This window comes from Petromyzon marinus, chromosome 38 (genome assembly GCF_048934315.1).
Source record: "Petromyzon marinus isolate PM22_M1 ecotype Great Lakes invasive population chromosome 38, UKy_Petmar_22M1.pri1.0, whole genome shotgun sequence".
NCBI classification, from domain to species: Eukaryota; Metazoa; Chordata; class Hyperoartia; order Petromyzontiformes; family Petromyzontidae; genus Petromyzon; species Petromyzon marinus.
This window is the reverse complement of record NC_133704.1, coordinates 13,530,884-13,554,850: the sequence shown is the minus strand read 5'-3', so window position 1 is coordinate 13,554,850 and position 23,967 is coordinate 13,530,884. Positions and strand designations below refer to the sequence as shown.

At 51.9% G+C, this 23,967-nt stretch overlaps 2 protein-coding genes across 3 annotated transcripts in view; one reads left to right on the top strand and one right to left on the bottom strand.

The window, feature by feature from the left end:
* The window catches only part of GCN1 (GCN1 activator of EIF2AK4), a 51,616-nt gene extending 44,057 nt beyond the window's left edge, over positions 1-7,559 (bottom strand). Inside the window, exons 1-7 of the mRNA XM_032980111.2 lie at positions 7,279-7,559; positions 5,098-5,200; positions 3,559-3,622; positions 2,288-2,419; positions 1,856-1,964; positions 1,173-1,271; positions 70-204 (exon numbers count right to left, since the gene is read on the bottom strand). Coding sequence (XP_032836002.2) covers positions 70-204; positions 1,173-1,271; positions 1,856-1,964; positions 2,288-2,419; positions 3,559-3,622; positions 5,098-5,200; positions 7,279-7,293 — 657 coding nt within the window. The 5' untranslated portion in view covers positions 7,294-7,559. The remainder of the gene's footprint in view (positions 1-69; positions 205-1,172; positions 1,272-1,855; positions 1,965-2,287; positions 2,420-3,558; positions 3,623-5,097; positions 5,201-7,278) is intronic.
* Positions 7,560-14,616: 7,057 nt separating this feature from the next.
* Positions 14,617-23,967, top strand: part of LOC116957768 (septin-5-like) — a 22,869-nt gene continuing 13,518 nt past the window's right edge. The window contains exons 1-3 of one of the 2 annotated variants that reach the window (XM_032980112.2): positions 14,617-15,235; positions 16,209-16,266; positions 17,280-17,413. In XM_032980112.2, coding sequence (XP_032836003.1) covers positions 17,315-17,413 — 99 coding nt within the window. In that variant the 5' untranslated portion in view covers positions 14,617-15,235; positions 16,209-16,266; positions 17,280-17,314. The remainder of the gene's footprint in view (positions 15,236-16,208; positions 16,267-17,279; positions 17,414-23,967) is intronic. The other variant, XM_032980114.2, reaches the window with a different exon arrangement.

Here is a 23,967-nt window from a genome sequence, read left to right as displayed (position 1 = left end):
GGGCAGGCAGGTGAGAGGCCGAGTGGGTGAATGGACGGACGAGCTGGGGGTCAGACGAGCGGGGCACACCTTGTGCCCGTCGACTGTGCTGGTGTGGCCCGTTTTGCAGCAGTGCTCCACCAGGGCACCGACGAGACACAGACTGCTGGCACCGGCATCTCCAGACAGCAGGGTGCTCATGGAGCGCTCCACCAGCGCGGGCAGCTAGGCCACGCAGACGCACGCAGAGACACGCAGAGACACGCACGCACAAAGATAAATATCACCCGCGTAAGCTGGTGCAGGCCCTGGAGGCCAGCAAGGAGGTGGCATGGCCACCGCCACACTCGATCGCTTTTGTTACCCCAGTGTAGTTTTTTTGTGCGATACACCAGGTAGTTACTCACTTAAAGGAGTTGACCCAAGGGAGGCCCACGACTGGTTAGGAATATTGGCTGTAACCAGGAAATGAACTTGGGGTCACAAGGTTTGTACTAACCACTGCGCCACCGCTCCCCACACAACAACAACAACCGCCATTCGCCACTAAGTGGCGGTGACGTCACCACGACGCTTGTGCCAGGCTATGTGCACCCTGAGGCCACGTGAAGTGTCGAGCACGTACAGACACGTACTCGCACCACAACGGGCGTTCGCCACTAAGTAGCGGTGACATCCCCACGGCACTTGTGCCAGGCTAGGTGCACGTTGAGGCCACGTGAAGGGTAGAATGCTCACTATCAACAAGTCACAGGACAGACCCAGGGGTGTTATGGGATAACTGACGTGACTCGCAGATGCTTCACTCACGCACAAAGACCCACCCCGTGTAGCCTGAACAAACTTGGGGCAAAGTGCTGTTAGCGAGCACCGACGAAGGCCAGCAGGGTACACGAGGGGGTGGGTGGCCAACACCACGCCCGACCGCCTTTTTCTCCTGAGTGGTGATGTTTACACACCGCACCAGGTACTCATTTGACAATGAATCGACCTAGGTGAGGCCCAGGATCAGCTCAGATAATTGTTACCGATGTTGGACGTAAGCGAGAATCGAACTCGGGTCGCCGGGTTCATAGCGCAGTGCACGCTCATTGTCGGGGGTTTCCTGCCTACGGGAAGCAGGATGGGGTCCTGGTAATCACTGAGTCGATGAATCGGCTCCAGCCCACGGCCCGGCACAGCGGCGCCCGTACCTCGGTCCAGAGCCGCACGAGCTTCTTGCCGACGGAGTCCCGGACGCTCCTACGCGGACTTCCTAGCGCCTCGGTGAGCAGCACGCCCTGCACCTCCACCTGCACCGGGACGCAGGGGGAGACAGCACGATGACTCGACCAGAGGGAAGACCACCTTCACGTGATCCCTACAAGAGACCCGAAGACCTTCTTTAAAGTGTACAGCGAGTGCCAGTGCTTGTTATGGTGTCAGTGTGGGTGTACAGTGTTCGTGTGGAGAGCGGTAGTGCAGTGGTTAGCGAGCTGCACCTCGAAACCGGCGACCCGAGTTCGATTTCCGCTCATGGCCAACACCTGTAACGATTATCTAAACTGGTTCCAGGCATCCCCTAGGTCGATTCATCGTCAAATGAGTACCTGGTGCGGTGTGTAAACATCACCACTAGGGAGACAAAGGCAGTCGGGCGTGGTGATGGCCACCCATCCCATTCGTGTGCCGTGCCAGTCTTCAACGGTGCTACTCCCTAAAAGCACTTGCCCCAACAGTCTGTTAAGGCTACATATGGGATCATTGTCTATTGTAGAGTGCCAGTGGCACGAGTGCATAGTTTTCATGTGCAGTCGGGTAGCATTGGTGCATAGCGCTAGCAGTGAGGAGTGTTTCTGCGGTGACTGTGTGCTGCGGTGAGTACGTCACCCCTCACCAGCTGTTTCCAGGCCTCGCCCTCCTGGGAGTCGGGTGAGGGGAACGCCGCTCGTGCCAGCGTGCACGTCCACGCCACCGCCTCCGCCGCTGCCGAACTGCTGCACTTCCTGTGGGGGCCACGCGGCAGCCATCAATAGCGACACCTGGCTCCTTGTGGGGAATCGTCGCCAAATTCCATGACCTCTTCCCTGCATCCCCATCCCACTCATCCCCTGACCTCCTCCTCTGACCTCCCCCCCCCCCAAACCCCCTCCATGCAGCAAGTAAAACCACACCAATACAAGGTGGCAGCACAGTAAGTAGGTTGGCGCGGCTGCCAGCATGTTAGTTTTAATTGATATGTATCACGCTGATTCGAATCCAAGTGTCTCTATGGCTGTCCGAACGGTGGGGTCGCAGCAATGACCTGACCCCAACGGACGGCACTCACGTGGGACCGCTGCCCTTGGAGACGAGGGCAGCCTGGGGCAGCAGCGGTGGCAGAGCACGCGCCGTGGCGACGGGATATGCCTCGGCCAGGACGCGAAGGGTCTCGCGCACCGCCCGGCGCGACGCTGCATCCCTGGAGATGCGCAAATGGGTGACGGGACAACACGCGCGATGGCAGAGGCACACGCGTGACGGGAGCAGCACACTCGTCACGTGACGGGAGCGGCACACTCGTCACGTGACGGGAGCGGCACACTCGTCACGTGACGGGAGCGGCACACTCGTCACGTGACGGGAGCGGCACACTCGTCACGTGACGGGAGCGGCACACTCGTCACGTGACGGGAGCGGCACACTCGTCACGTGACGGGAGCAGCACACTCGTCACGTGACGGGAGCAGCACACTCGTCACGTGACGGGAGCGGCACACTCGTCACGTGACGGGAGCGGCACACTCATTACGGGAGCGGCACCCGTGCGACGGACGGATGCGTCGGCGCAAACATGGCGGGATGAGACGGCACACGCGTGATGGGATGGGACGGCGTGACAGGAGCAGCAACCGTGTGAAGGATGGATGGAACGGCACACGCGTGATGGGATGGGAAGGCATGCGGGTAACGAGATGGTACATGCGCGACAGGATGGCAGACGTGCGACAAATGGATGGGACGGCACAAGCGTGGCGAGATGGGACACACGTGGTGGGAGCGGCACATGTGCAACGGATCTGGCACACGCGTGATGGGAAGATACACGTTTTGGGATGTGATGAGGGGGTTGTATGGCTGGTATCATACCCGGTTGCTTGTATACCCGAGTGCTGATGTTTTCACACATTCCAACAGTTACTTATTTAAGGCTAAGTCGACCTAGGGGAGGCCCAGGATCCATTCAGGTATTACTTGCCACTGATTTTTGCTTTGGCCATCCATCGAATCCAGGTCTCCAGGTTCATAATGCAGTGTAGTGCTAACCGCTATACCACCACTCCCCACATGTATATACACAAAGGTCGCAATGGGCCAAGTCTTAAAGCCTGCACAGTACCCAAGGGGATGGTGTGTCCAGCAAGATGTCCAGCCCAGGACCGGTTCAGATAATCGTCACAAGTATTGGCTGTAAGCAGGAATCGATCCCTGGTTGCTGGATTTGTAGTGCAGCGAGCTAACCACTCCACTACCGCTCCCAATACACCCACACACGCAAATATAGCAGGCTGGAGATGGTGTTCGTTTGGGGGACACTCGGAGTGGGGGCGAGGCCGGTACCTGTAGCGCTGCAGAGTCATGCACATCAGCCGGCATACAGCCTTGACAGCCGCTTCTGGCAGCCCTGCACATACACACAAAGGAATGGGTTAGAGTTAGGGACATGGGTTAGAGTTCGGGATAAGGATTATAGTTAGGGATTAGAGTTTGGGGTTACAGGTACGGAATAGGAGTAGTGGTTAGAATATGTGTAGAAGTTGAGTTTTGAAGTTGGGGTTAGAGTTAGGAGTAGGGTTAGCGATTAGTGTAATGGGTTAGAGTTGGGAAAAGGGTTTAGATTTTGGGGTCAGAGTTAGTAGGGTTATGGCTCGCGGTTACAGTAAGTGGTTAGAGTTAAGAGTCATGGGTAATAGTTATAGTTGATGGCTAGAGTTAGAGGTAGGTTGGGTCATCACCCCATCGAGCGACGTGTTACCGGATGTCTGTAACCTGCGTTCGCTCTCGAACCCACGTGCTCCTTTCTCCGTCTCTCAATGCAAGCATGCGACCACCCTTGCTTCTTTGAGCATTTTTCAGTTTTTGTTCCATTATCTTCTTTAATATACACGTTTCCGATCCGTACATCATAGCAGGTGGTGCACGTGGATTAGCAACTCTCCTTTCTCTAGGCTCACCTCTACGTTGCTTTTGAATATCAATATTATCTTTCCATAAGCATTTCAATCTCATCTGATCCATCTCTTAATGTCATCCTTTTCATTCCGGCCTGCTTTCGGGAGCTGTCCAAGGTACACAACATATTCGACTGTGCTTTGCAGTTATAACTTATTATTTAGTACATCCGGTATTTGTGCCATTAATACGGCGCAGGGCAACCACGAAGGCACTGCTGTGTAATCTCAAATGAGTATTTTTTTGCGGCGTAACTTTTTAGTTTTAAAAGATCTGGACGACTCCATCACAGCCATGGCCGATTGGGATGACGCTTCCAGAGATTTTTAACGTCCGCTTTAAATCAGACGGCTCGTGTTTAATGTTTAATACACTTGCGGTAAAAAACGAGGGCGACCCCAATTCAAACCACAAACCTCCGCAACAAGTGGTGAATGCGCTACCCGTCCACCACACACACACCCCACACACACACACCGCACACACAGAGCCCACACACCCACACACACCCCAGAGCCCCCACATACAACCTACACACACCCATCCCTACAAACACACCCGTAAACCCCCCCCACACACACCCACCACTCGCACACATTCCACACACACCCCACAAAACTCCCACCGACACACTCAAAAAGACAAATATCCCCCGTATAACCTGAACGTAGTTGAAGCAAGTGCTGTTAGCGAGCACCTATGAAGGCCGGAATGGCACACAAGGGGGTTGGTGGAAAGCACCACACCCGGCCGCCTTCGTCTCCCCAGTGGTGATGTTTAGACACCGCACCAGGTACTCATTTGAGGATGAGTCATTCTGGGGGAGGCCCAAGACCGGTTCTGATAATTGTCACTGGTGTTGGCCGTGATTGGGAATCGAACTCGGGTCACCGGGTTCGTAGCACATCGCTCCACACACACACACACCGGCGTTGCACAGGCAGGGTCTCAGCTCGGTGAATGTGGCCTCCCGGTCTCGCACGCTGGCGCTCGTCACGCGGGACGCGAGCCTCCTCACCGCCTCCACGCCCTGCAGCCACAGAGAGAAAGAGGTCGAGCATCACTTACACCACTCGCTCCATTGTTACCACCAAAGACAAATATCCCACGTAAAGGCCGAACGGACTTTTGGGGCATGTGCTGTTAATGAGCGCCTATGAAGGCCGGTGCGGCACACGAGGGGGTGGGTGGCCAGCACCACGCCCGGCTGCATTCATCTCCCCAGTGGCGATGTTTACTACACACTGCACCAGGTACTCATGAGGCCGAGTCGACCTAGGGGAGGCCCAGCGCCGGTTCAGATAATCGTCACTGGTGTTGGTGGCCATGAGCGGGACTCGAACTCAGTTGGCTAGGTTTGGTCAAGCACTATGATACTTCCATCTTTCAACATCAATATTATCAATACATCACCACCACCTTGATCACCACCATCACCACCACCAGAATCCTCATGCTCACCAATCACCACCAATCTCATAACCAGTCTCTATTACCACGATTGTGACCAAAATCATAATCGTCTTCACAAACATCCTTACCACCACCACCCCATCATTAACAACACCATCATCACTCCCACCACAACAATCCCAAACACCATAACCATCACCAGCAGCACCATTGCCTGAATCCCCAGCGCTACCTTTACACCCAACAACACCACGACCATAAGGTTACCACCACCATTACGCTAAACATGACCATTTCCATCATCATTCTCACTACCAACACCAATAGCCGCCATTCGCCACTACGGCGCCTGTACCAGGCTCGGTGCACTGAGGCCACGTGCATTTTCGAAGGCTCACTTACAGGTCACGGGACACATCCAGGTGCCATGGGTTGACTGAGATCACTACTGATTCATGCACCTCCTGTGCCCCCTATTGTGCCAACTTGTTGAATTGTAGCCCCCGGGGCTCCGCTGGATGTGAGCGTCGCTCGTCCGCCCTCCCTTGTTGTTGGAGGGCGACTGCCTCCAACTGCCCAGTAGAAGCAGCGTCCTTCACGAGCCTCCTCCACAGAGGCCGATTTTGGCAACGCTGGTACCAGTCATTGGCAAGTCCAGTCCCACATCACCACAATTCCCCTCACAACCAGTACCAACATCACCACAATTCCCCTCACAACCAGCACCAACATCACCACAATTCCCCTCACAACCAGTACCAACATCACCACAATTCCCCTCACAACCAGTACCAGCATCACCACAATTCCCCTCACAACCAGTAGCAACATCACCACAATTCCCCTCACAACCAGCACAAACATCACCACAATTCCCCTCACAACCAGTACCAACATCACCACAATTCCCCTCACAACCAGTACCAACATCACCACGATTCCCCTCAAAACCAGTACCAACATCACCACAATTTCCCTCGCAACCAGTACCAACATCACCACAATTCCCCTCACAACCAGTACCAACATCACCACAATTCCCCTCACAACCAGTACCAACATTACCACCAACTTTCATTATCGCCAGCGGCATCCACACCACCAGTAGGACCATTCCTATCATTATCACCATCGCCGTAATCCTCAACATCACCATCAACATTCACACCACTCTAAAGATTCCTCTCATCAGCAGTAGTATCACCACCATCATTTTAAACCACGTCCATGATCACCATCATGCTCACGATGATCGCCACCACGATTCTCCTCACCACGGTTATAATCACCACCACCAATCCACTCATCACCAATACCATCACCACCGTGATATTCCCCACCACCAACCCCATCACCACTACCAGCACCAACGATTCCTCTCACCACCAGTACCATCACCATTATATTCCATCACCACCAGTAACCATCACCACCACTACCATTATCACCATCCCCCTCACCATCACATTCCCTATCGCCACCAAAAACATCACAAAAGACAGAGATCCCCCGTATAGCCTTAACAAACTGTTGGGGAAAGTTCTGTTAGCAAGCACCTATAAGCATTACCACCATAACGACCACCTCACCACCAGCACCGGCATCACATTTCCCATCACCACCAGCACTCCAACAATCATCACCATCACGGAAAGCAAGGAGTCGCAGCAGCAACGCCACAATTGAAACAGAGACCTGTGGGTCTGCCATGCTGTCTCTGTCCAACCGCGCAGCTGGAGGAAGGGGGCAGGAGTCTCTTTAAGAGCAGAAATGTTTAAAGCGAGTTGCAAAAATCAGGGGGTGGTGGTGGTGCGGGGTAATGTCAGGAGCAAGCAGCAGCGTCGGCGGCGGCTGGGGCCGCGTGGAGGTAAGAGGAGGAGCCGTAGGCCGAGGCGAAGTGGTACGCGGCGGGGCCCGGAGAGCCTCTGCGACCACGTGCCGGGGGCTGCCTCCACGCCGCCGCCTCCACGGCGCGCGTCATTGCCGCGCGACCCGCGCCCGACTCGACACGGGCCGTCGCCGCCATCTTTGTACAGGGTAGACAAAACCACGTGACGCACTGTACAGCGCCAGGATGTCGTTTCGCAACTACGTCGTCACAAACTGAATTACGTCGTTTCGCAACTACGTCGTCACAAACTGAATTACGTCGTTTCGCAACTACGTCGTCACAAACTGAATTACGTCGTATCGCAACTACGTCGTCACAAACTGAATTACGTCGTATCGCAACTACGTCGTCATAAACTGAATTACATCGCCTCAATCCATCACAAATGAAAGCTCAACGAAGTGCCAGCTTATCACGTAGACATTTATAGCAGCAGCCAAATACTCTAAGGGGCCGTCCATAAATGACGTCACGCGATTTTGGACGATTTTTGACCCCCCCCCCCTCGTCACACGGCGTCACAAAAAATCAGAGCCCCCCCTCAAATATGACGTCACAAAGCTCTGCCCCCCCCCCCCCAAATTAAACATGCTTCAAATCGCTTTAAACGATTGTCATTGTAGTGCGTATTTAATGTGGCGCTGCACTCTGATGTTGGAGGAGGAAACATTTATTAAAAAGTATATTTGATTAAGTAGAACGTGTTGTCTATATTTAAAGTTGCGCATTTTGATGTGACGTCACATTTCTCACCCCCCCCCTCGTCACACATCGTCACAAATGTCTGACCCACCCCCCAGGTGCGTGACGTCATTTATGGACGGCCCCTAAACGCGTGGTGGTGGTGTTGATTCTAAATGTGGAGGGGAAAACCAGAGGACCTGGAGAAAAAAAACACGCGACCACGGGAAGGGAGAGTGACGCAAACTCCAAATATTGACAGCAGCAGTAGCAGCGGCAGCAGTAGCAGCAGGAGCAGCAGTAGTAGCAGCAGCAGGAGCAGCAGCAGGAGCAGCAGTAGTAGCAGCAGCAGTAGTAGCAGGAGCAGCGGCAGCAGTAGCAGCAGTAGCAGCAGCAGTAGTAGCAGCAGCAGGAGCAGCAGCAGGAGCAGCAGTAGTAGCAGCAGCAGGAGCAGCAGTAGCAGCAGCAGTAGTAGCAGCAGTAGCAGCAGCAGGAGCAGCAGGAGCAGCAGTAGTAGCAGCAGTAGCAGCAGTAGTAGCAGCAGCAGGCGTCGTCAGGGTCGGGATGCAAACAAAGGTGCTTTGATAACGCGTTTCACCACAAGCATATGTGGTAAATACAGCCCTGAACAGTCGTTTGGGGTAAGCAGTAGCCAGAGTAGTGTTTCAGGTATAAACTACAACAGGAATTGCGCTGATACAAATCGTCGATGATAAGATGAACTCTGTTCTGTCTCCGCATATTAATACAAAAACATGTTTCGTCCATAAGCCTCTGTTTTGACTTTCCTGAAACAAATTGCTGTCAGATGTTTCATGAACTCAAATCGTTGTATTCCTATTTAAGAAATGCGTTTACACAGTTGCAGTGCGCGCGTTTGTGTTGCATCCCTTCTCAATGCTGTCACAAATTTACCACGAATTTATCACAAATTTATCACGATTTATCACAAATTTATCACAATCACAAATTTATCACGAATTTATCACAATTTATCGCAAATTTATTACGAATTTATCACAATTTATCACAATTTATCACTAATTTATCACAAATTTATCACGAATTTATCACAATTTATCACAATTTCGCTGCCAGAAATGGGAACGGACCTCCCTTTAATGTTGCGACCCCTGCTGTGTATCGTTCGGGCGTGGTGCAGGCCAGGTAAGGCCCACTGAATTATGTAGCTCTTTTTCAGAAGCGACCTGGCCACATATGATAGCTCAACGAAGTGGCTGATGTGGACATTTATAGCAGCAAAGTAATCTAAACGCACGGTTCTAAATGTGGAGGGGAAAACCAGAGGACCCGGTAAAAAATCCACCCGACCACGGAAAAACATGTAAACTCCAAATATACAGCAGCAGCAGGCGTCAGGGTCGGGATCGAGCCCACGACCTTCTGTATACCAGGCGAGGTAGTTAACATTTGGCCACCGTGGTGGGGGGGGGGGGCCTTTGTCTCACGCATTTGCCCATTCACTCCCCGCGTGTGAATACCAAACTGCACTCCCAGCATAACCAGCGGTGGCGCTAGGCTCAAGCAAAGCAAGCACAGCGGAATGTCTCAAAGGGTTCAAGGAGTTCCCAATTAACGAAATTATTGAGGGTGCATTAAATATCAACTCGAATTCAATTAGAATGAACACGATGAGTTAATTAACAATTAACCTCTCTAATCTCTATCGCGTCTGCATTTCTTACCTCTTATTTCACTGTACCTATACACTTGCCTAATCGGAGGTGCAGGGGAAAGACAACAAACTAAACACGAAAAGCTGTTCTACAGAAATTAGTTTTCAATGCAGATTTAAAAGTGTATGTGTGTGTGTTATAGGCACACAAACTAAACAAAACGATGCCCCGTGCGGGCTTTAACAGACTTGGGAAAGTGCTGTTAGCGAGTAGCAGCACCTATGGTGGGGTGGGTGGCCAGCACCACGCCCGGCCGCCTTTGTCTCCCCAGTGGTGATGTTTACACAACACCAGGTACTCATTTGAGGCTGAGTTGACCTAGGGGAGGCCCATGACCTGTTCAGATAATAAATCGTGTTGGCCGTGAGCTGGAATCCAACTCAGGTCGCCGGGGTCACAGCACAGCGCGCAATCCGTGCGATATATTTGATATCAAACACACACCACGCACGTGTTATATGTACACACACACGCAGACCTCACACGTGTGTGCAGGGCTGGCCTGGGATGGTTGAGGTGAGGGGGTTGAAGATGCTGGTTCGTGCCCATGAGCTCGTGGTGGTGAGGAGTGGTGTGACGGTGGGTTGTTGTGTGGGTGTATGTTGGCTCACGGCCAGAGACGATTAGTATCTATATCGGTCCTGGGCCTCCCCTAGGTCAACTCAGCCTCAAATTAGTACCTGGTGCGATGTATAAACATCGCCACTCGGGAGACAAAGGCGGCCAGGCGTGGTGCTGGCCACCCACCCCCTCGTGTGCCGTGCCGGTCTTCATAGGAGCTACTCGCTAACCGCACTTGCCCGAACAGTCTGTAAAGGCTACACGGGGGGGTCTTTGTCTTTGTTAAGCTGTAGATAGCTTCCTCACAGCTCCGGATTTCATGGATTTAAGTTCATAATCTCCTTGCGTGCCCACGACAACCGTGGCTCTTCACGAGTAAGCTCCGGTGAGTCTGACACAGTCGCGACACTGCTGCTGCGTTGCTGTGTCACTGACACTTGCCTGTGGGCGCGTGGAGGTGCTACGACCCACTCTCGAACAGCACTTGCCCCAACAATCTGTTGAGGCTACACGGGGGATCTTTGTCCTGTTTGTCTGTGTAGGTCAGGTGACATTTGGTGTGGAGCTATGCTTCAAACCTCGCTCAAGATCAGTAACCAGTGGCGAATATTTGAACCGATTCTGGGCCTCCCCTAAGTTGACTCAGCCTCAAACGAGTAGCTGGTGCGGTGTGTAAACATCGCCACTGGGGAGACAAAGGCGGCCGGGCGTGGTGTTGGCCACCCACCCCCCCCGTGTGCCCTTAATATGCTCTACTCGCTAACAGCACTTGCCCCAACAGTCTGTTAAGGCTACACGGGGGACCTTTGTCTCTGTTTGCTACCGCTAACTGTGTTGAATTTTGTCACAGGATGCTGCACTGTTTGGTGATAGACCCCCGTGCTGTGCTGCGGGAGATGTCCGGGTTTGGGGTGCTTTTGAAAAGGTGCCAAATTGCCCTGTGTGTGTGTTGGACGTGTTTCGCACCATCTGTAGACAGGCGTGCTGCTGATCGGAGGTGTGCTTGCGTTGCCATGATATAATATTCCACGATCGGATAGAGATATTAACGATCGCGGTATCCGTTTCCATTATTTTTCTGTCATTGTATGTTAGCATCCCGATCTTATTGTTTGTGTGCTCCGACGTGCGGGACTTCGAGTACAAGTAAATAATTAGATAATAGTCACCTTAATATATCGCTCTATTCACGTCAACCTACCAGCCGCTGTGCGTTCTGGTAGTGCTTCATTTCAAGAGCAGCATTGATTTAAGACGAGTAAAACTCTGGACGGGTTTTCACATTCAGTGTCTCATCAGCAAGCCTGACCGCTGATCAGTCATAGTGTGTCGAAATCGATATAAGGTTTTGCTTGTCTTGAATTTATGCTGATGGTATATGTACAAAATTGTGTTATGTTGGATGTGGAGAGACAGATGTGTGGAGACCAATCTTGTTATTTATATTCTCATAAACAACTCTGATGATGACACTGTGTAACACACATTTTTTTGTTCGTGGGTAGTAAGTGTTATTTCCTAATTGCCTCAAAAGTACAGAAAACGGCTATTATTCCCCACAAACTTTGCTTTTTGTGACTAGGACAGTGAAGAACTACGGCACAATGGGCTGTAGGAGGCCTGCACGTCGCCTCGTGCCTCGTGGACACAGAAGTACTGTGCAGGGTGCCCACTCGGTGGACCATTTCTACATATTGTTCAGAGGACTGCACTGTACTGCAATTGCCAAAGCTTCCAAAAGTCAGACTGGAGCAGATTATCCAAGATTCCAAGCGTGGCGACTCCCTCCTTATATTTTAAGGGTAGCGGTTAGCGCTACGCTACGAACCCGGCGACCCGATTTCGATTATCCGAATCTGTCCTGGGCCTCCCCGAGGTCGGCTCAGCCTCAAATGAGTATCTGGTGCGGTGTGTAAACATCGCCACTTGGGAGATAGAGGCGGTCAAACGTGATGCTGGCCACCCACCCCGTACTCGTGTGCCGTGCCAGCCGTCATAGCGGCTCGCTAACTGCACTTGCCACAACAGTCTGTTACAGGCTACACGGGGGAACTTTGTCTATATTGGTGGGGAGCGGTGGCGCAACGGGTTAGCATCCTGTGCTGTGAACCCGGCGACCAACATCAATGGCGAATATCTGAACCGGTCCCGGACTCCCCTTGGGTAAACTCGACCTAAAATTTGTAATTCTGGTTTGGTATGTAAACATCAGTACTGGGGGAGACAAAGACGGCTGGGAGTGGGTTGGCCACACCGTGCGCCCAGCGTGGGGCGCCACGGTGGCGAGATGTTAACTACCTCGTCTGGTCTACAGGAGGTCGTGAGTTCGATCCCTAGATGTTAACTACCTCGCCTGGTATACAGGAGGTCGTGAGTTCGATCCCGAGATGTTAACTACCTCCCCTGGTCTACAGGAGGTCGTGAGTTCGATCCCTAGATGTTAACTACCTCGCCTGGTATACAGGAGGTCGTGAGTTCGATCCCTAGATGTTAACTACCTCGTCTGGTCTACAGGAGGTCGTGAGTTCGATCCCGAGATGTTAACTACCTCGCTTGGTATACAGGAGGTCGTGAATTCGATCCCTAGATGTTAACTATCTCGCCAGGTATACAGGAGGTCGTGAGTTCGATCCCGAGATGTTAACTCCCTCGCCTGGTCTACAGGAGGTCGTGAGTTCGATCCCGATATGTTAACTACCTCGCCTGGTATACAGGAGGTCATGAGTTCGATCCCTAGATGTTAACTACCTCATCTGGTATGCAGGAGGTCGTGAGTTTGATCCCTAGATGTTAACTACCTCGTCTGGTCTGCAGGAGGTCGTGAGTTCGATCCCGAGATGTTAACTACCTCGTCTGGTATACAGGAGGTCGTGAGTTCGATTCCTAGATGTTAACTACCTCCCCTGGTATACAGGAGGTCGTGAGTTTGATCCCGAGATGTTAACTAGCTCGTCTGGTATACAGGAGGTCGTGAGTTCGATTCCTAGATGTTAACTACCTCCCCTGGTATACAGGAGGTCGTGAGTTTGATCCCGAGATGTTAACTACCTCGCCTGGTATACAGGAGGTCGTGAGTTCGATCCCGAGATGTTAACTACCTCCCCTGGTCTACAAGAGGTCGTGAGTTCGATCCCTAGATGTTAACTACCTCGCCTGGTATACAGGAGGTCGTGAGTTTGATCCCTAGATGTTAACTACCTCGTCTGGTATACAGGAGGTCGTGAGTTCGATCCCGAGATGTTAACTACCTCCCCTGGTCTACAGGAGGTCGTGAGTTCGATCCCTAGATGTTAACTACCTCGCCTGGTATACAGGAGGTCGTGAGTTCGATCCCTAGATGTTAACTACCTCGTCTGGTCTACAGGAGGTCGTGAGTTCGATCCCGAGATGTTAACTACCTCGCTTGGTATACAGGAGGTCGTGAGTTCGATCCCTAGATGTTAACTACCTCGCCTGGTATACAGGAGGTCGTGAGTTCGATCCCGATATGTTAACTACCTCGCCTGGTATACAGGAGGTCGTGAGTTCGATCCCGATGTGTTAACTACCTCGCCTCGTATACAGGAGGTCGTGAGTTCGATCCCTAGATGTTAACTACCTCGCCTGGTATACAGGAGGTCGTGAGTTCGATCCCGATGTGTTAACTACCTCGCCTGGTATACAGGAGGTCGTGAGTTCGATCCCTAGATGTTAACTACCTCGTCTGGTATACAGGAGGTCGTGAGTTCGATCCCTAGATGTTAACTACCTCGCCTGGTATACAGGAAGTCGTGAGTTCGATCCCGACCCTGACGCCTTCTGTATATTTAAAGTTTGCGTCTCTCTCCCGGTGGTCGCGTAGATTTTTCTCCAGATCCTCCGGTTTCCCCCTCCACATTTACAATCATGCTTTTCGAGTATTTGGTTGCTATAAACTTGCACGTGATAAGCCACTTCGTTGAGCTATCATTTGTGGCCAGGTCGCTTCTGAAAAAGCTCAGTGGGCCTTTCCTGGTAAAATACTAATTATCGTTCGCTGTGGTAGTAGCTTAATAGGTGCGGACAGTGTGCGTTGTACGATGTTTGCCCTTCTGCAGAGCCTCATGGGATTAATTCCACAATTCCTACACTCGACGTGTGAACCTTAATGCTTGGAGGGGAACCCACCCACCCACACCCTCTCGCCCCTTCCCTTTCCTGCTGACGCTTGCGTTAAGGAAGCATCAAAGGCGCGGGCGCCTTTCCTGTTTCGAAGAAGCACGTAACAGCAGCTCATGTCGGATACACACCCTGTCACTACCAGGACTCCCCACCCACAGCACACTCACACACGCACACACACATCATCTTACGCACCCACCCACCCATACCCATTCACACAGCTTCCCACCAACACACACACATCCACTCACATGCATCCACATATACATCCACTCACCTAGACACCGAATAACTCACCCACCTAGCCATCCAAGCTCACACCTGCCCATCCACTCACTCCCATCGACTCGCAACATACAAATATCCGCTAACCGACACATAAACTCTCCCACACACTCGGCACACATCCAACCACTCACTCACCAACCAGCTACTCACGCACACACCACTCACCCGCTCACTCACCCACCCTCACTCACTCACCCAACCAGTTACTCACGCACACACCCACTAACTCACCCAATCAGCCACTCATGCACACAACCACGAACCCGTTCACTCACCCACCCAGCCAGCAATCTGTCAATCCCTCCGCGCTCCACACAACGCCCTGAGTTGCCTCCTAGACAACCGCTCTCCATTGCTCCCTGCGGACTCCGCTGGCGCGTCGCGAATGTCCTAGGTAAGGATTCGCGTTTCCCAGACAGAGGTCGCGCTCTGGGCCCGAGTGGCTTCATGTGCAGATGTGAACTACCTCGCCTGATATACAGGAGGTCATCGGATCGATCCCCACCTGACGCCTGTATATTTGAAGTTTGCGTGTCTCTCTCTCCCCGTGGTGGCGTGGATTTTTCTCCGGGTCCTCCGGTTTTCCCCTCCACATTTGGAATCAACATCACCACGCGTTTAGAGTGTTTGGCTGCGATAAATTCCCACGTGATAAGCAAATTCGTTCGGCTATAATTTGTGGCCAGGTTGCTTTTAGAAAAATAACTATATAGCGAAGTGGGGCCTTAACTGGTAAAATACGTTTTATAAGTTTAGTTTAAGACATAGTTTAATTCCAGCGCGTGCTGCTGTTGCACGAGTGTCAACTGCTGCCTCTGCGTCTCAGTTAATATCAATGCCTGGGAACTTTTCGTCAGTACTAAGAATTTGAATGATATAAATATGAGAATACTGTATGCTTTCTAGCATAAATATAGGAGGTGTTAGGATGTTCAAACACCAAGTCATCAAGTCTGCATTAACCACAGACGCACTTGCGTATTTCCTCACCACAGGTGTACAGGTGGTGAATGCAGACGTCATGCCTTGCAATGTGCGTCTGCTTGGTTTGTGGACATCTTAACATCACCTGTGTTTATGTCTGACACGGTATATTACCTTTTTTGGTGAAGACAAATCGTGTTGCGTTTATTGCTGCAGATATTTCTACAGACTGTATATGTGCACCTAACCGGAAACCAGGTTTTACCGGTTTTTTCATGCGGTTACCGGTTATACAACAGAGGATTCTAACAATCCAAGAGGCTGCGAGTTATTCTGCTCGCTTGCGCGTTGTCCACGGTGACGTAATGGCCAGCGCAGTGGACTTGCAATCCTACCCACGCATCGTGGTGTGTTTAATTTATCTGTGTCAACGTTCATGCCAGTTGCATCCCACAATTGCTGAGGTGGAACCACGGACAAGAGCTGCAAAGCTGTCAGCCGGTGAGCCGACACTACCAAATATTGCTCTGCAGTTCTCTATATATTAAGATGTTCTCAACCTATTAGTGAGTCTTTACTATTCGTGTAGGAAGTATCCACGCATGCGAGCGGGCAACACGCTATCCAGAAGGGACAGAGTATATCAGTCCACGCTCGACGCCGCGGTGGCTAGGAGATGTTAACTACATCGCCTGGTGTACAGGAGGTCGTGGGTTTCATCCCGACCCTGACGCCTGCTGCTGCTGAATATTTGCAGCTTGCGTGTCTCTCTTCTCGTGGCCGCGCGGATTTTCTCCGGGTCCTCCGGTTTCCCCTCCACATTTAGTATTCACATCACTCGTTTAGAGTAGTTGGCTGCTGCTTTACATTTCCACGTGATAAGCCACTTCGGTGAGCAAACAGTTGTGGCCAGGTCGCTTCTGAAAAAGAGCTGCATAGTTGAGTGACCCTTACCTGCTAAGTTAAAACAAAACATTAGAAAGTTTCTCTTAATTTCATAGTTTGCTGTACCACCTTCTCCAGACGAGTCGGGGTACACGGGAAGGGAGTTTCGCAACATCTGTGTGTGATCCACCAACCCCCGCTGTTGCTGCTGCCTCCACGGCGCTGGATTACAATCCAGAGGTCGCCGGTTGCATTCGGTCGCCCGGCTCGGCAATTGAGACACTGGGCCAAGTTTCTAAACCCCACCTCCCCCTCCCACGTCTCTGTCCTCCGAGCTGAATAAATGAGAGCGACCACAGTCGACCGGCAGATTGCGCATGGTGGGGTAAAGTGTGGGTACTCCCACCTCTTCCTAGACTCTTGGTCAGAGTGGAAGAGTAGGCCAAGCACCATTCTAGAGAACGCTCTCGGGAGCTCCCTATAGCGAGGGGCCCCTTACCGCTCGCAGAGGCGTGAGCAAGAAATTGCAGGGCTGCGCCTGTGCCCTTTACTCGGGTGTGTAAACTGACTGTGCGTGTCTCTCGCCCTTGCTCTGTCCCCATTGCAACTCCCGACTGCTCGCTTCCAAGATTGAAGTCCCCCGGAGCGCGGCTCCCCCCGCCCCATGGCGCGGAGCCCCATCCCGGAGCGCCTCGTGGAGCGGCTCCTTCTGCCTGGGACCGGGGAGGCGATGCCGGGGTCGCCCGGGCAACGCGAGCGCACGGTGACGACGCCGCGTGTGTTGTGTGTGTGTGTGTTGTTGTGTGTGTTGTTGTGTGTGTGTGTTGTTGCTGCGTGTGTATGTTGTTGTTGTGCGTGTATGTTGTTGTTGTGTGTGGAGCGGTGGTGCAGCGGTTGGCGCTACGCTGCGCTACGAACCCGGCGACCCAAGTTTGATTCCTGCTCACGGCCACCAACACCAGCGACGATTATCATTAACCGTCTTGGGCCTCCCCTAGGTCGCCTCAAATGAGTAGCTGGTGCGGTGTGTAAACATCGCCACTGGGGAGACAAAGACAGCCGAGCGTGCTGGACACCCACCTTCTCGTGTGCTGTGCCGGTCTTCATAGGTGCTCGCTCACAGCACTTATCCCAACACTCTGTTAAGGCTATAAGGAGGGGGATCTTTGTCTTTGTATGAGAGTGTGTATGTGAAAAGTGTAAAACAGTCAATCCATCCTGAGTTTAACCAGACTGGAATGTATGAGGAGCTCAGATCCTGGACTGTCGGCTTTCAACAACCGTGAATGAGCGATGTTTACAACAATGAGCAGATTGCCGGGCACATAAAACGCAGCGAATTGTCACAGTGAGGAGTACAGATGGTGCACCTGGTTCTGTCCAGTGACGAGCTTTCAACACTTCATGTGGTCTCATAGTGCCCCTAGCCTGGCATAGGCGCTGTGTCGACGTCACCGCCATTTAGTGGCGAATGGCCGCTGTGTAACGAGCCCATGATGTCCTTGACATCAGGATTGAGAGTAGAACGGATCTGTCCAATGCCCGTTGGCTGGTGGTCTGTAACGTGCACCCTATGTAGTTTTCTTGCTGTGGTATTGGGCATCCACGCCATTCAATCTTCCAATAGCCTGGGTCTCAGTGGCCTCTTTAAGCTTACATTGCAATAATGCGTGTCTCGTGTGCAGCTTCAGAGACGTGATGATATGATTATGATCATTACCATATGATCATTATCACGCAAACCTGTGCGGTGACGTCACCACCTGCAGAGCAGCCAGCCAACAAAACTTCTTTTTTAAAATATAGAATTACATACATGTGCACAATCTGACAGCCACGTGTCTCACTTCACACTCTGCCACACGTGTGTGTGAGGTGTGTCTGTAAAGTTGCGTTGTCCACCTCGCCTTGTCCACAACTCCAACACATCGTTCCGAGCTTCCCTGCCCATCCTCACTCTCTTGTCTCCATCACCGCTGTTGCTCTCCCACCATGCATTTAAGGATTTAAAGTAATCATGTTCCATATATAATTTTACTTACGTATGTTTCATGTATATTTGTATAAGGGCACATGTTGTGACACTAATAGTGGGATGCACTCTATTTATAATAGCATTCATTGGCACAGGGAATAGCTACACTCTGGTCAGGAGAGTTAAGAGGCTGCCTGACCAACGACGCTGAGGAGGTGAAGACGGTGACAAAGACTCCTGTAGCACGACGGTTCCACTCCAAACAACAGCCGCCAACCTTGCTCGGAGTCCCCCTTTAATCCACCCAGCATGGCCTCGCTCCGCCCTCGGCCACGCCCCCCTTCCAGGACCTACCTGAAGGTTCTCGGCTCTACCCCACGTGCCCCCTCTGTCACCTTTGTCCCACTTCCCTCTCTCCGGCTTGTCACGTGACCCGCTGACAGACGGGGCTGCTACAACAGCAGAGATCCCCTTCTCTGCCAGCAACCAGCGCTAGGCGCCACAGTGACCCATTCCATGTCACTACAGTTATAAAACTATGTGATGTGTCTAAGTGTACATATGTGCATACATTACGCACATATCCAATTGGTTACGTTTCAGAGTGTTTATATGTGTGTGTGTGTACCTACTTGTTGTTTATTCATATGGGCGTATTGCGGTGCAAATTAATTACATACATATACACTGAAGCTTTTGAGTCCACCTTATTTAAATGTTAACTTGTAATACTTGGGCTTTAGCTGCGTGTGTACTGCTGGTGCGCGTGTGGACACATTCACCTGTGCAATTACTTGTCGACGTGTGGACACGTACGCGCGTGTGTTTACACACCAGCCTACTTGTGTATGTGTTCACACGTGCACCTGTGTATGCGCTTTCGCATGTGTGTACACGCTCACTTGTCACATGCATACACACGTGCACTTGTGAATGTGTGTACACATGTCCTTGTGTATCAAATGTACACACACTCACACATGCTCACACACATTCACTGACAAACACTGAAACTCATATAGAACACAGGAGAGGAGGAAGTCCTCGTTCGAGATTCCTCTACCCTAGCTCGCCTCGTCTCCCCAGCACTCAAAGTCCCGACACCACCCCTGACCCTGCCCCCAAAACCCACCCAGACCCTGCCCCCAAAACCCACCCAGACCCTGCCCCCAAAACCCACCCAGACCCTGCCCCCAAAACCCACCCAAAGCCTGCCCCCAAAACCCACCCAAAGCCTGCCCCCAAAACCCACCCAAAGCCTGCCCCCAAAACCCACCCAGACCCTGCCCCCAAAACCCACCCAGAGCCTGCCCCCCAAACCCACCCAGACCGTACCCCCAGTCCCGGCCCTGCCCCCGAAGGTGCTGCCTCTGGGCAGGCGGTTCCGTCTCATCGGGGCAGACTCCGGGTGCGGAGTGGAGGGCGAGGAGGCAGGGGACGCCCTCTACTCCACGGTGCGCGGGTTCCGCCGGCCGCTCCCTCGCGTTCCGCCCGCTCGGCAGGTGCGACCCGGCACGGCGTGGGCCGTCGTTCGTCGTTACTCCCGCGGTGGGGGGGACCCTCGGGACTCGGTGGCTCAAGGGGTTAGGGGTGGTCATAATGGGCGTGTCGGGGACACCTAAACAGTATTTGTGGGGCACCACGGTGGCAAGGTGTTAACGACTTCGCCTGGTATACAGGAAGCCGTGGGTTTGATCCCGACCCTCCCCATGATCGTGTGGATTTTTCTCTGGGTCCTCCGGTTTTCCTCTCCACATTTAGAATAAAAATGTGTTTAGAATATTTCGCTACTGCTATTAATTTCCACGTGATAAGCCGCCACTTTGTTGAGATATAATTTGTGAAAGCCAGGTCGCTTCTGAAAAAGAGCTACACAGCTCTGCGGGCCTTACCTGGTAAAATAAAAATGGTTTAGTTTCGTATTTCTTGTGCACGTGCAGCCCTCATGTCGATCCGCTGCTGAACGAGGAGTGCCTTCTCACGCCGTGCAGGTCACGGGGGGGGATGGGTAATTTACGACCATACTTCACCACGTTGGTCACTACGGCAAATGGGTATTGGTCAGTACAGGTTGGCGAAGGCAGGGATGCAGACACGGGCAGCATAGACGTACTGCCCAACAATGGATTTTGCTGCCATCCACCGTGATGACCCAGTACACCATGGACCCACAGTGGAGTCCCATAATACTCGCCCTATAGTACTTCTCTTTTCTTATGGAGTTTGGAAAGAAAGCAACAGCGGGGCTACGATTGTATTGTTCATATTGTAAACCGATCCACAGCATCCGGGGTGGTAGTTGAGTGAAGTAGTGCGGGGGAAGGGCAACAAACTGAACACCAAGAGCAGTTCTAAATAATTCGTTTTCATTTTAACTTAAAACTTTCGTTACTGCAGGAATTCATATTCTTTGGTTCTTTCGGTAAAGCCACGTAGATAGAAAAATATTATAATAAAAAGGAAAGTTAATACAAATTATAGAAATGTAATTTTAAAAAATCCACGACGTTTCGATCGTAACACAAGCGGTCGTCATCAGGCTAACCTCCGTTTGCCTAATGACGACTGCTTGTGTTGCGATCGAAACGTCGTGGATTTTTATATTTTTATATATTTTTATATTTTTTAAACTTATTATTATGTTTTTTATATCTACTTGCCTTTACCGAAAGAACTAAAGAATATGAAATTAATTTAAAATTTTTGGAGGAAATATCCCGACAACTTCTCCAGTACCGTCACAATTTCCCACAGCTCACGTCCACAGTGGTTACTCTCCATACAAAAACAAAATTCTGCCTTGTCCCCCTGTGCTGACGCTCTGTTTCATCTTTCTCCCATGCCTATCCCACACTCCCCACGATGCATTGCATGTGGTGTGCTGCCTCTCACATGGACTTTTCCCCCCACCCCCCCACCCATCTGCCCTCATGTGATTTTCCTACCAATGACAAATGTCATGTTTCCCGGATGCATGCGAATATAACAAACACGTGGTCAATCCTTGTCGTAATCCTCCTGCAACCGTAAAACCGATCCCCACGATGCATCGAGGGGCGACAGGCAACTCCCCCGGTTAAGGAAGAAGAGGAGCAAGGGGAGCGTGAAGAGAAAGAAGAGGAGGAGGCGGAGAAACAAGGGGAGGAAGAGGCCCACAGTGACCCAGAAGTGGTGGGCATCGCGGACCCTTGTGATGTCACAGGCCGTGCGACCTCCAAGCCGACCAATCGCGTGAGAGACGACGACAGCGGAGATGGCACGGGAGCGACCGCGGGGGCGACTCTGAGGGCAGCACGGCACGCGGCCCTGGCGCTAGCGCCGAGCGCGGAAGACGCCGAGCTGCTGAGCCCCAGCGACGGGAGCCTCGCCTCACAGGGCAGCTCCCGGCCAAAGAGTCCCTGGGCAGTGTTCAATCCCTATGACACCCTGGAGGTATTTGGCTGGCAGTGTGTTTGTGTGTGTGTGATGAAGGCGGGGAGCGGTAGTGTAGCAGTTAGTATACTGGGTTATCAACCCGGCAACCCGAGTTCAATTCCCGCTTATGGCCACCAACACCAGTGACGATTATCTGAACCGGTCCTGGGACTCCCCTAGGTTGACTCGGCCTCAAATCAGTACCTAGTGTGGTGTGTAAATATGAGCACAAGGGAGACAAAGGTGACCGGGGGTGGTGCTGGCCACCCACTCCCTCGTGTGCTGTGCCGCCCTGCATAAGTGCTCGCTAGCAGCACCTTCGGCAACAATCTGTGAAACGGCTGCACGGGGAATCTTTGTCTTTGTGTCCCAGCCGGTAGGGTCGTGCACTTAGCTACGAACCTGGCATCCACAGTTCAATTCCTGGCCACGGATAACAGCAGTGACGACTGCTGTATATCTAAACCAGTTCTGGGCCTCCCCTAGGTCGACCCGGTCTTAAATAACTACCTGGTGCGGTGTGTAAAATTCAGCACTGGGGAGACAAAGACGGCTGGGCGTGGTGTTATCCACACCACCTCTTCGTGCGCCGTGTCGTCCTTAATAAGTGCTTGCTAACAGCACTTGCCCCTAAAGCCTATGGAAATATAGGGGATGTTTGTATACGAGCCAATGGTATTAATTGTTAATGCGTTTCAGATGAGAAAAAAATCTGATTAAGGACTGATCATTTTTTCAAATGTTCGGATCATTTAACCGCAGTGATTCGTGATTTTGGGCAGGCACTGCCAATCGAGCTGAGGAGCTCAGTGCGCTGCAAGGTGCCCTTGAGGACCCTCAATATTTGTATCGTACGTAGCCAACCGTGCTAATTAGAGGTGCAGGGGGAAGGACAACAAACTAAACACAAAAAGCAGTTCTAAAGAAATTAGTTTTCAATCTAAGTGATTTAAAAGTGCATAGCCCCAGTGGATTCCTAATATCAGAAGGAAGTAATCGCAGTTGCCTCAAACTGCACCGATTCCAACCTTTTCTTCACCACCCATCCTCTTCGCTCCCCTCGCCTCTCCACTCCTTCCTGTGCCTCCCCTACCCTTTCACGACGCGGATGAACCTCTCTACGGCTAATTAGTCGTTTGTATCGACATGGCGATCTTGCTGCAGCCACTTGCATTGCGAGTGTGTGTTGGTGCGTCCTTGACACCTCACATTGGCGAGATGTTAACTACCTCGCCAGGTATGCAGGAGGTTGTGGGTTCAGTTCCGACCCTGACGCCTGTATATTTGGAGTTTGCATGTCTCTCTCCCCGTGGTAGCGTGGATTTTTCTCCAGGTCCTCCGGTTTTCCCCTCTACATTTAGAATCAACACCACACGTTTAGAGTATTTGGCTGATATAATTGTCCACATGATAAGCCACTTTGCTGCGCTATCATCTGTGATAGCCAGGTCGCTTCTGATAAAGAGCTATGTGGCTCAGTGGGCCTTTCCTGGTAAAATAAAAGTTTACTGTTAGTTTACCTTGTTTTGGTATTTTATTTCGATGCCCTCTTCTACACAGCCCCCGGGTGGAGGGCGACATTCATGGGGGGGGGGGGGGGGCGAGTCCTGACCGAGAGGAGGTGGGGGGGAGCCGGGAGATCGATTGCAGTGGAAAAGCAGAAAAAGGTCACCGCAACGATTCCCGATGCGATGGCGATCGTCACGCACTCTGCTACTGCGCCCTCCGCGTGCGTATTCGATGCCCGAGGGTCGAGGGCAATGGCTGCACTTCAAATATTGGAGAGAAACACAAACGCAATGCGTTCGTCAATAACACCGCTGTGTGTGGCCTTAAAAGTATATATATAAATAACCGGGGATGTTTCGAGCAATTATCTTATCGTGAATGATGGCTGCAGCAGCAGCGATGTGGTTCAGGAGCTCAAT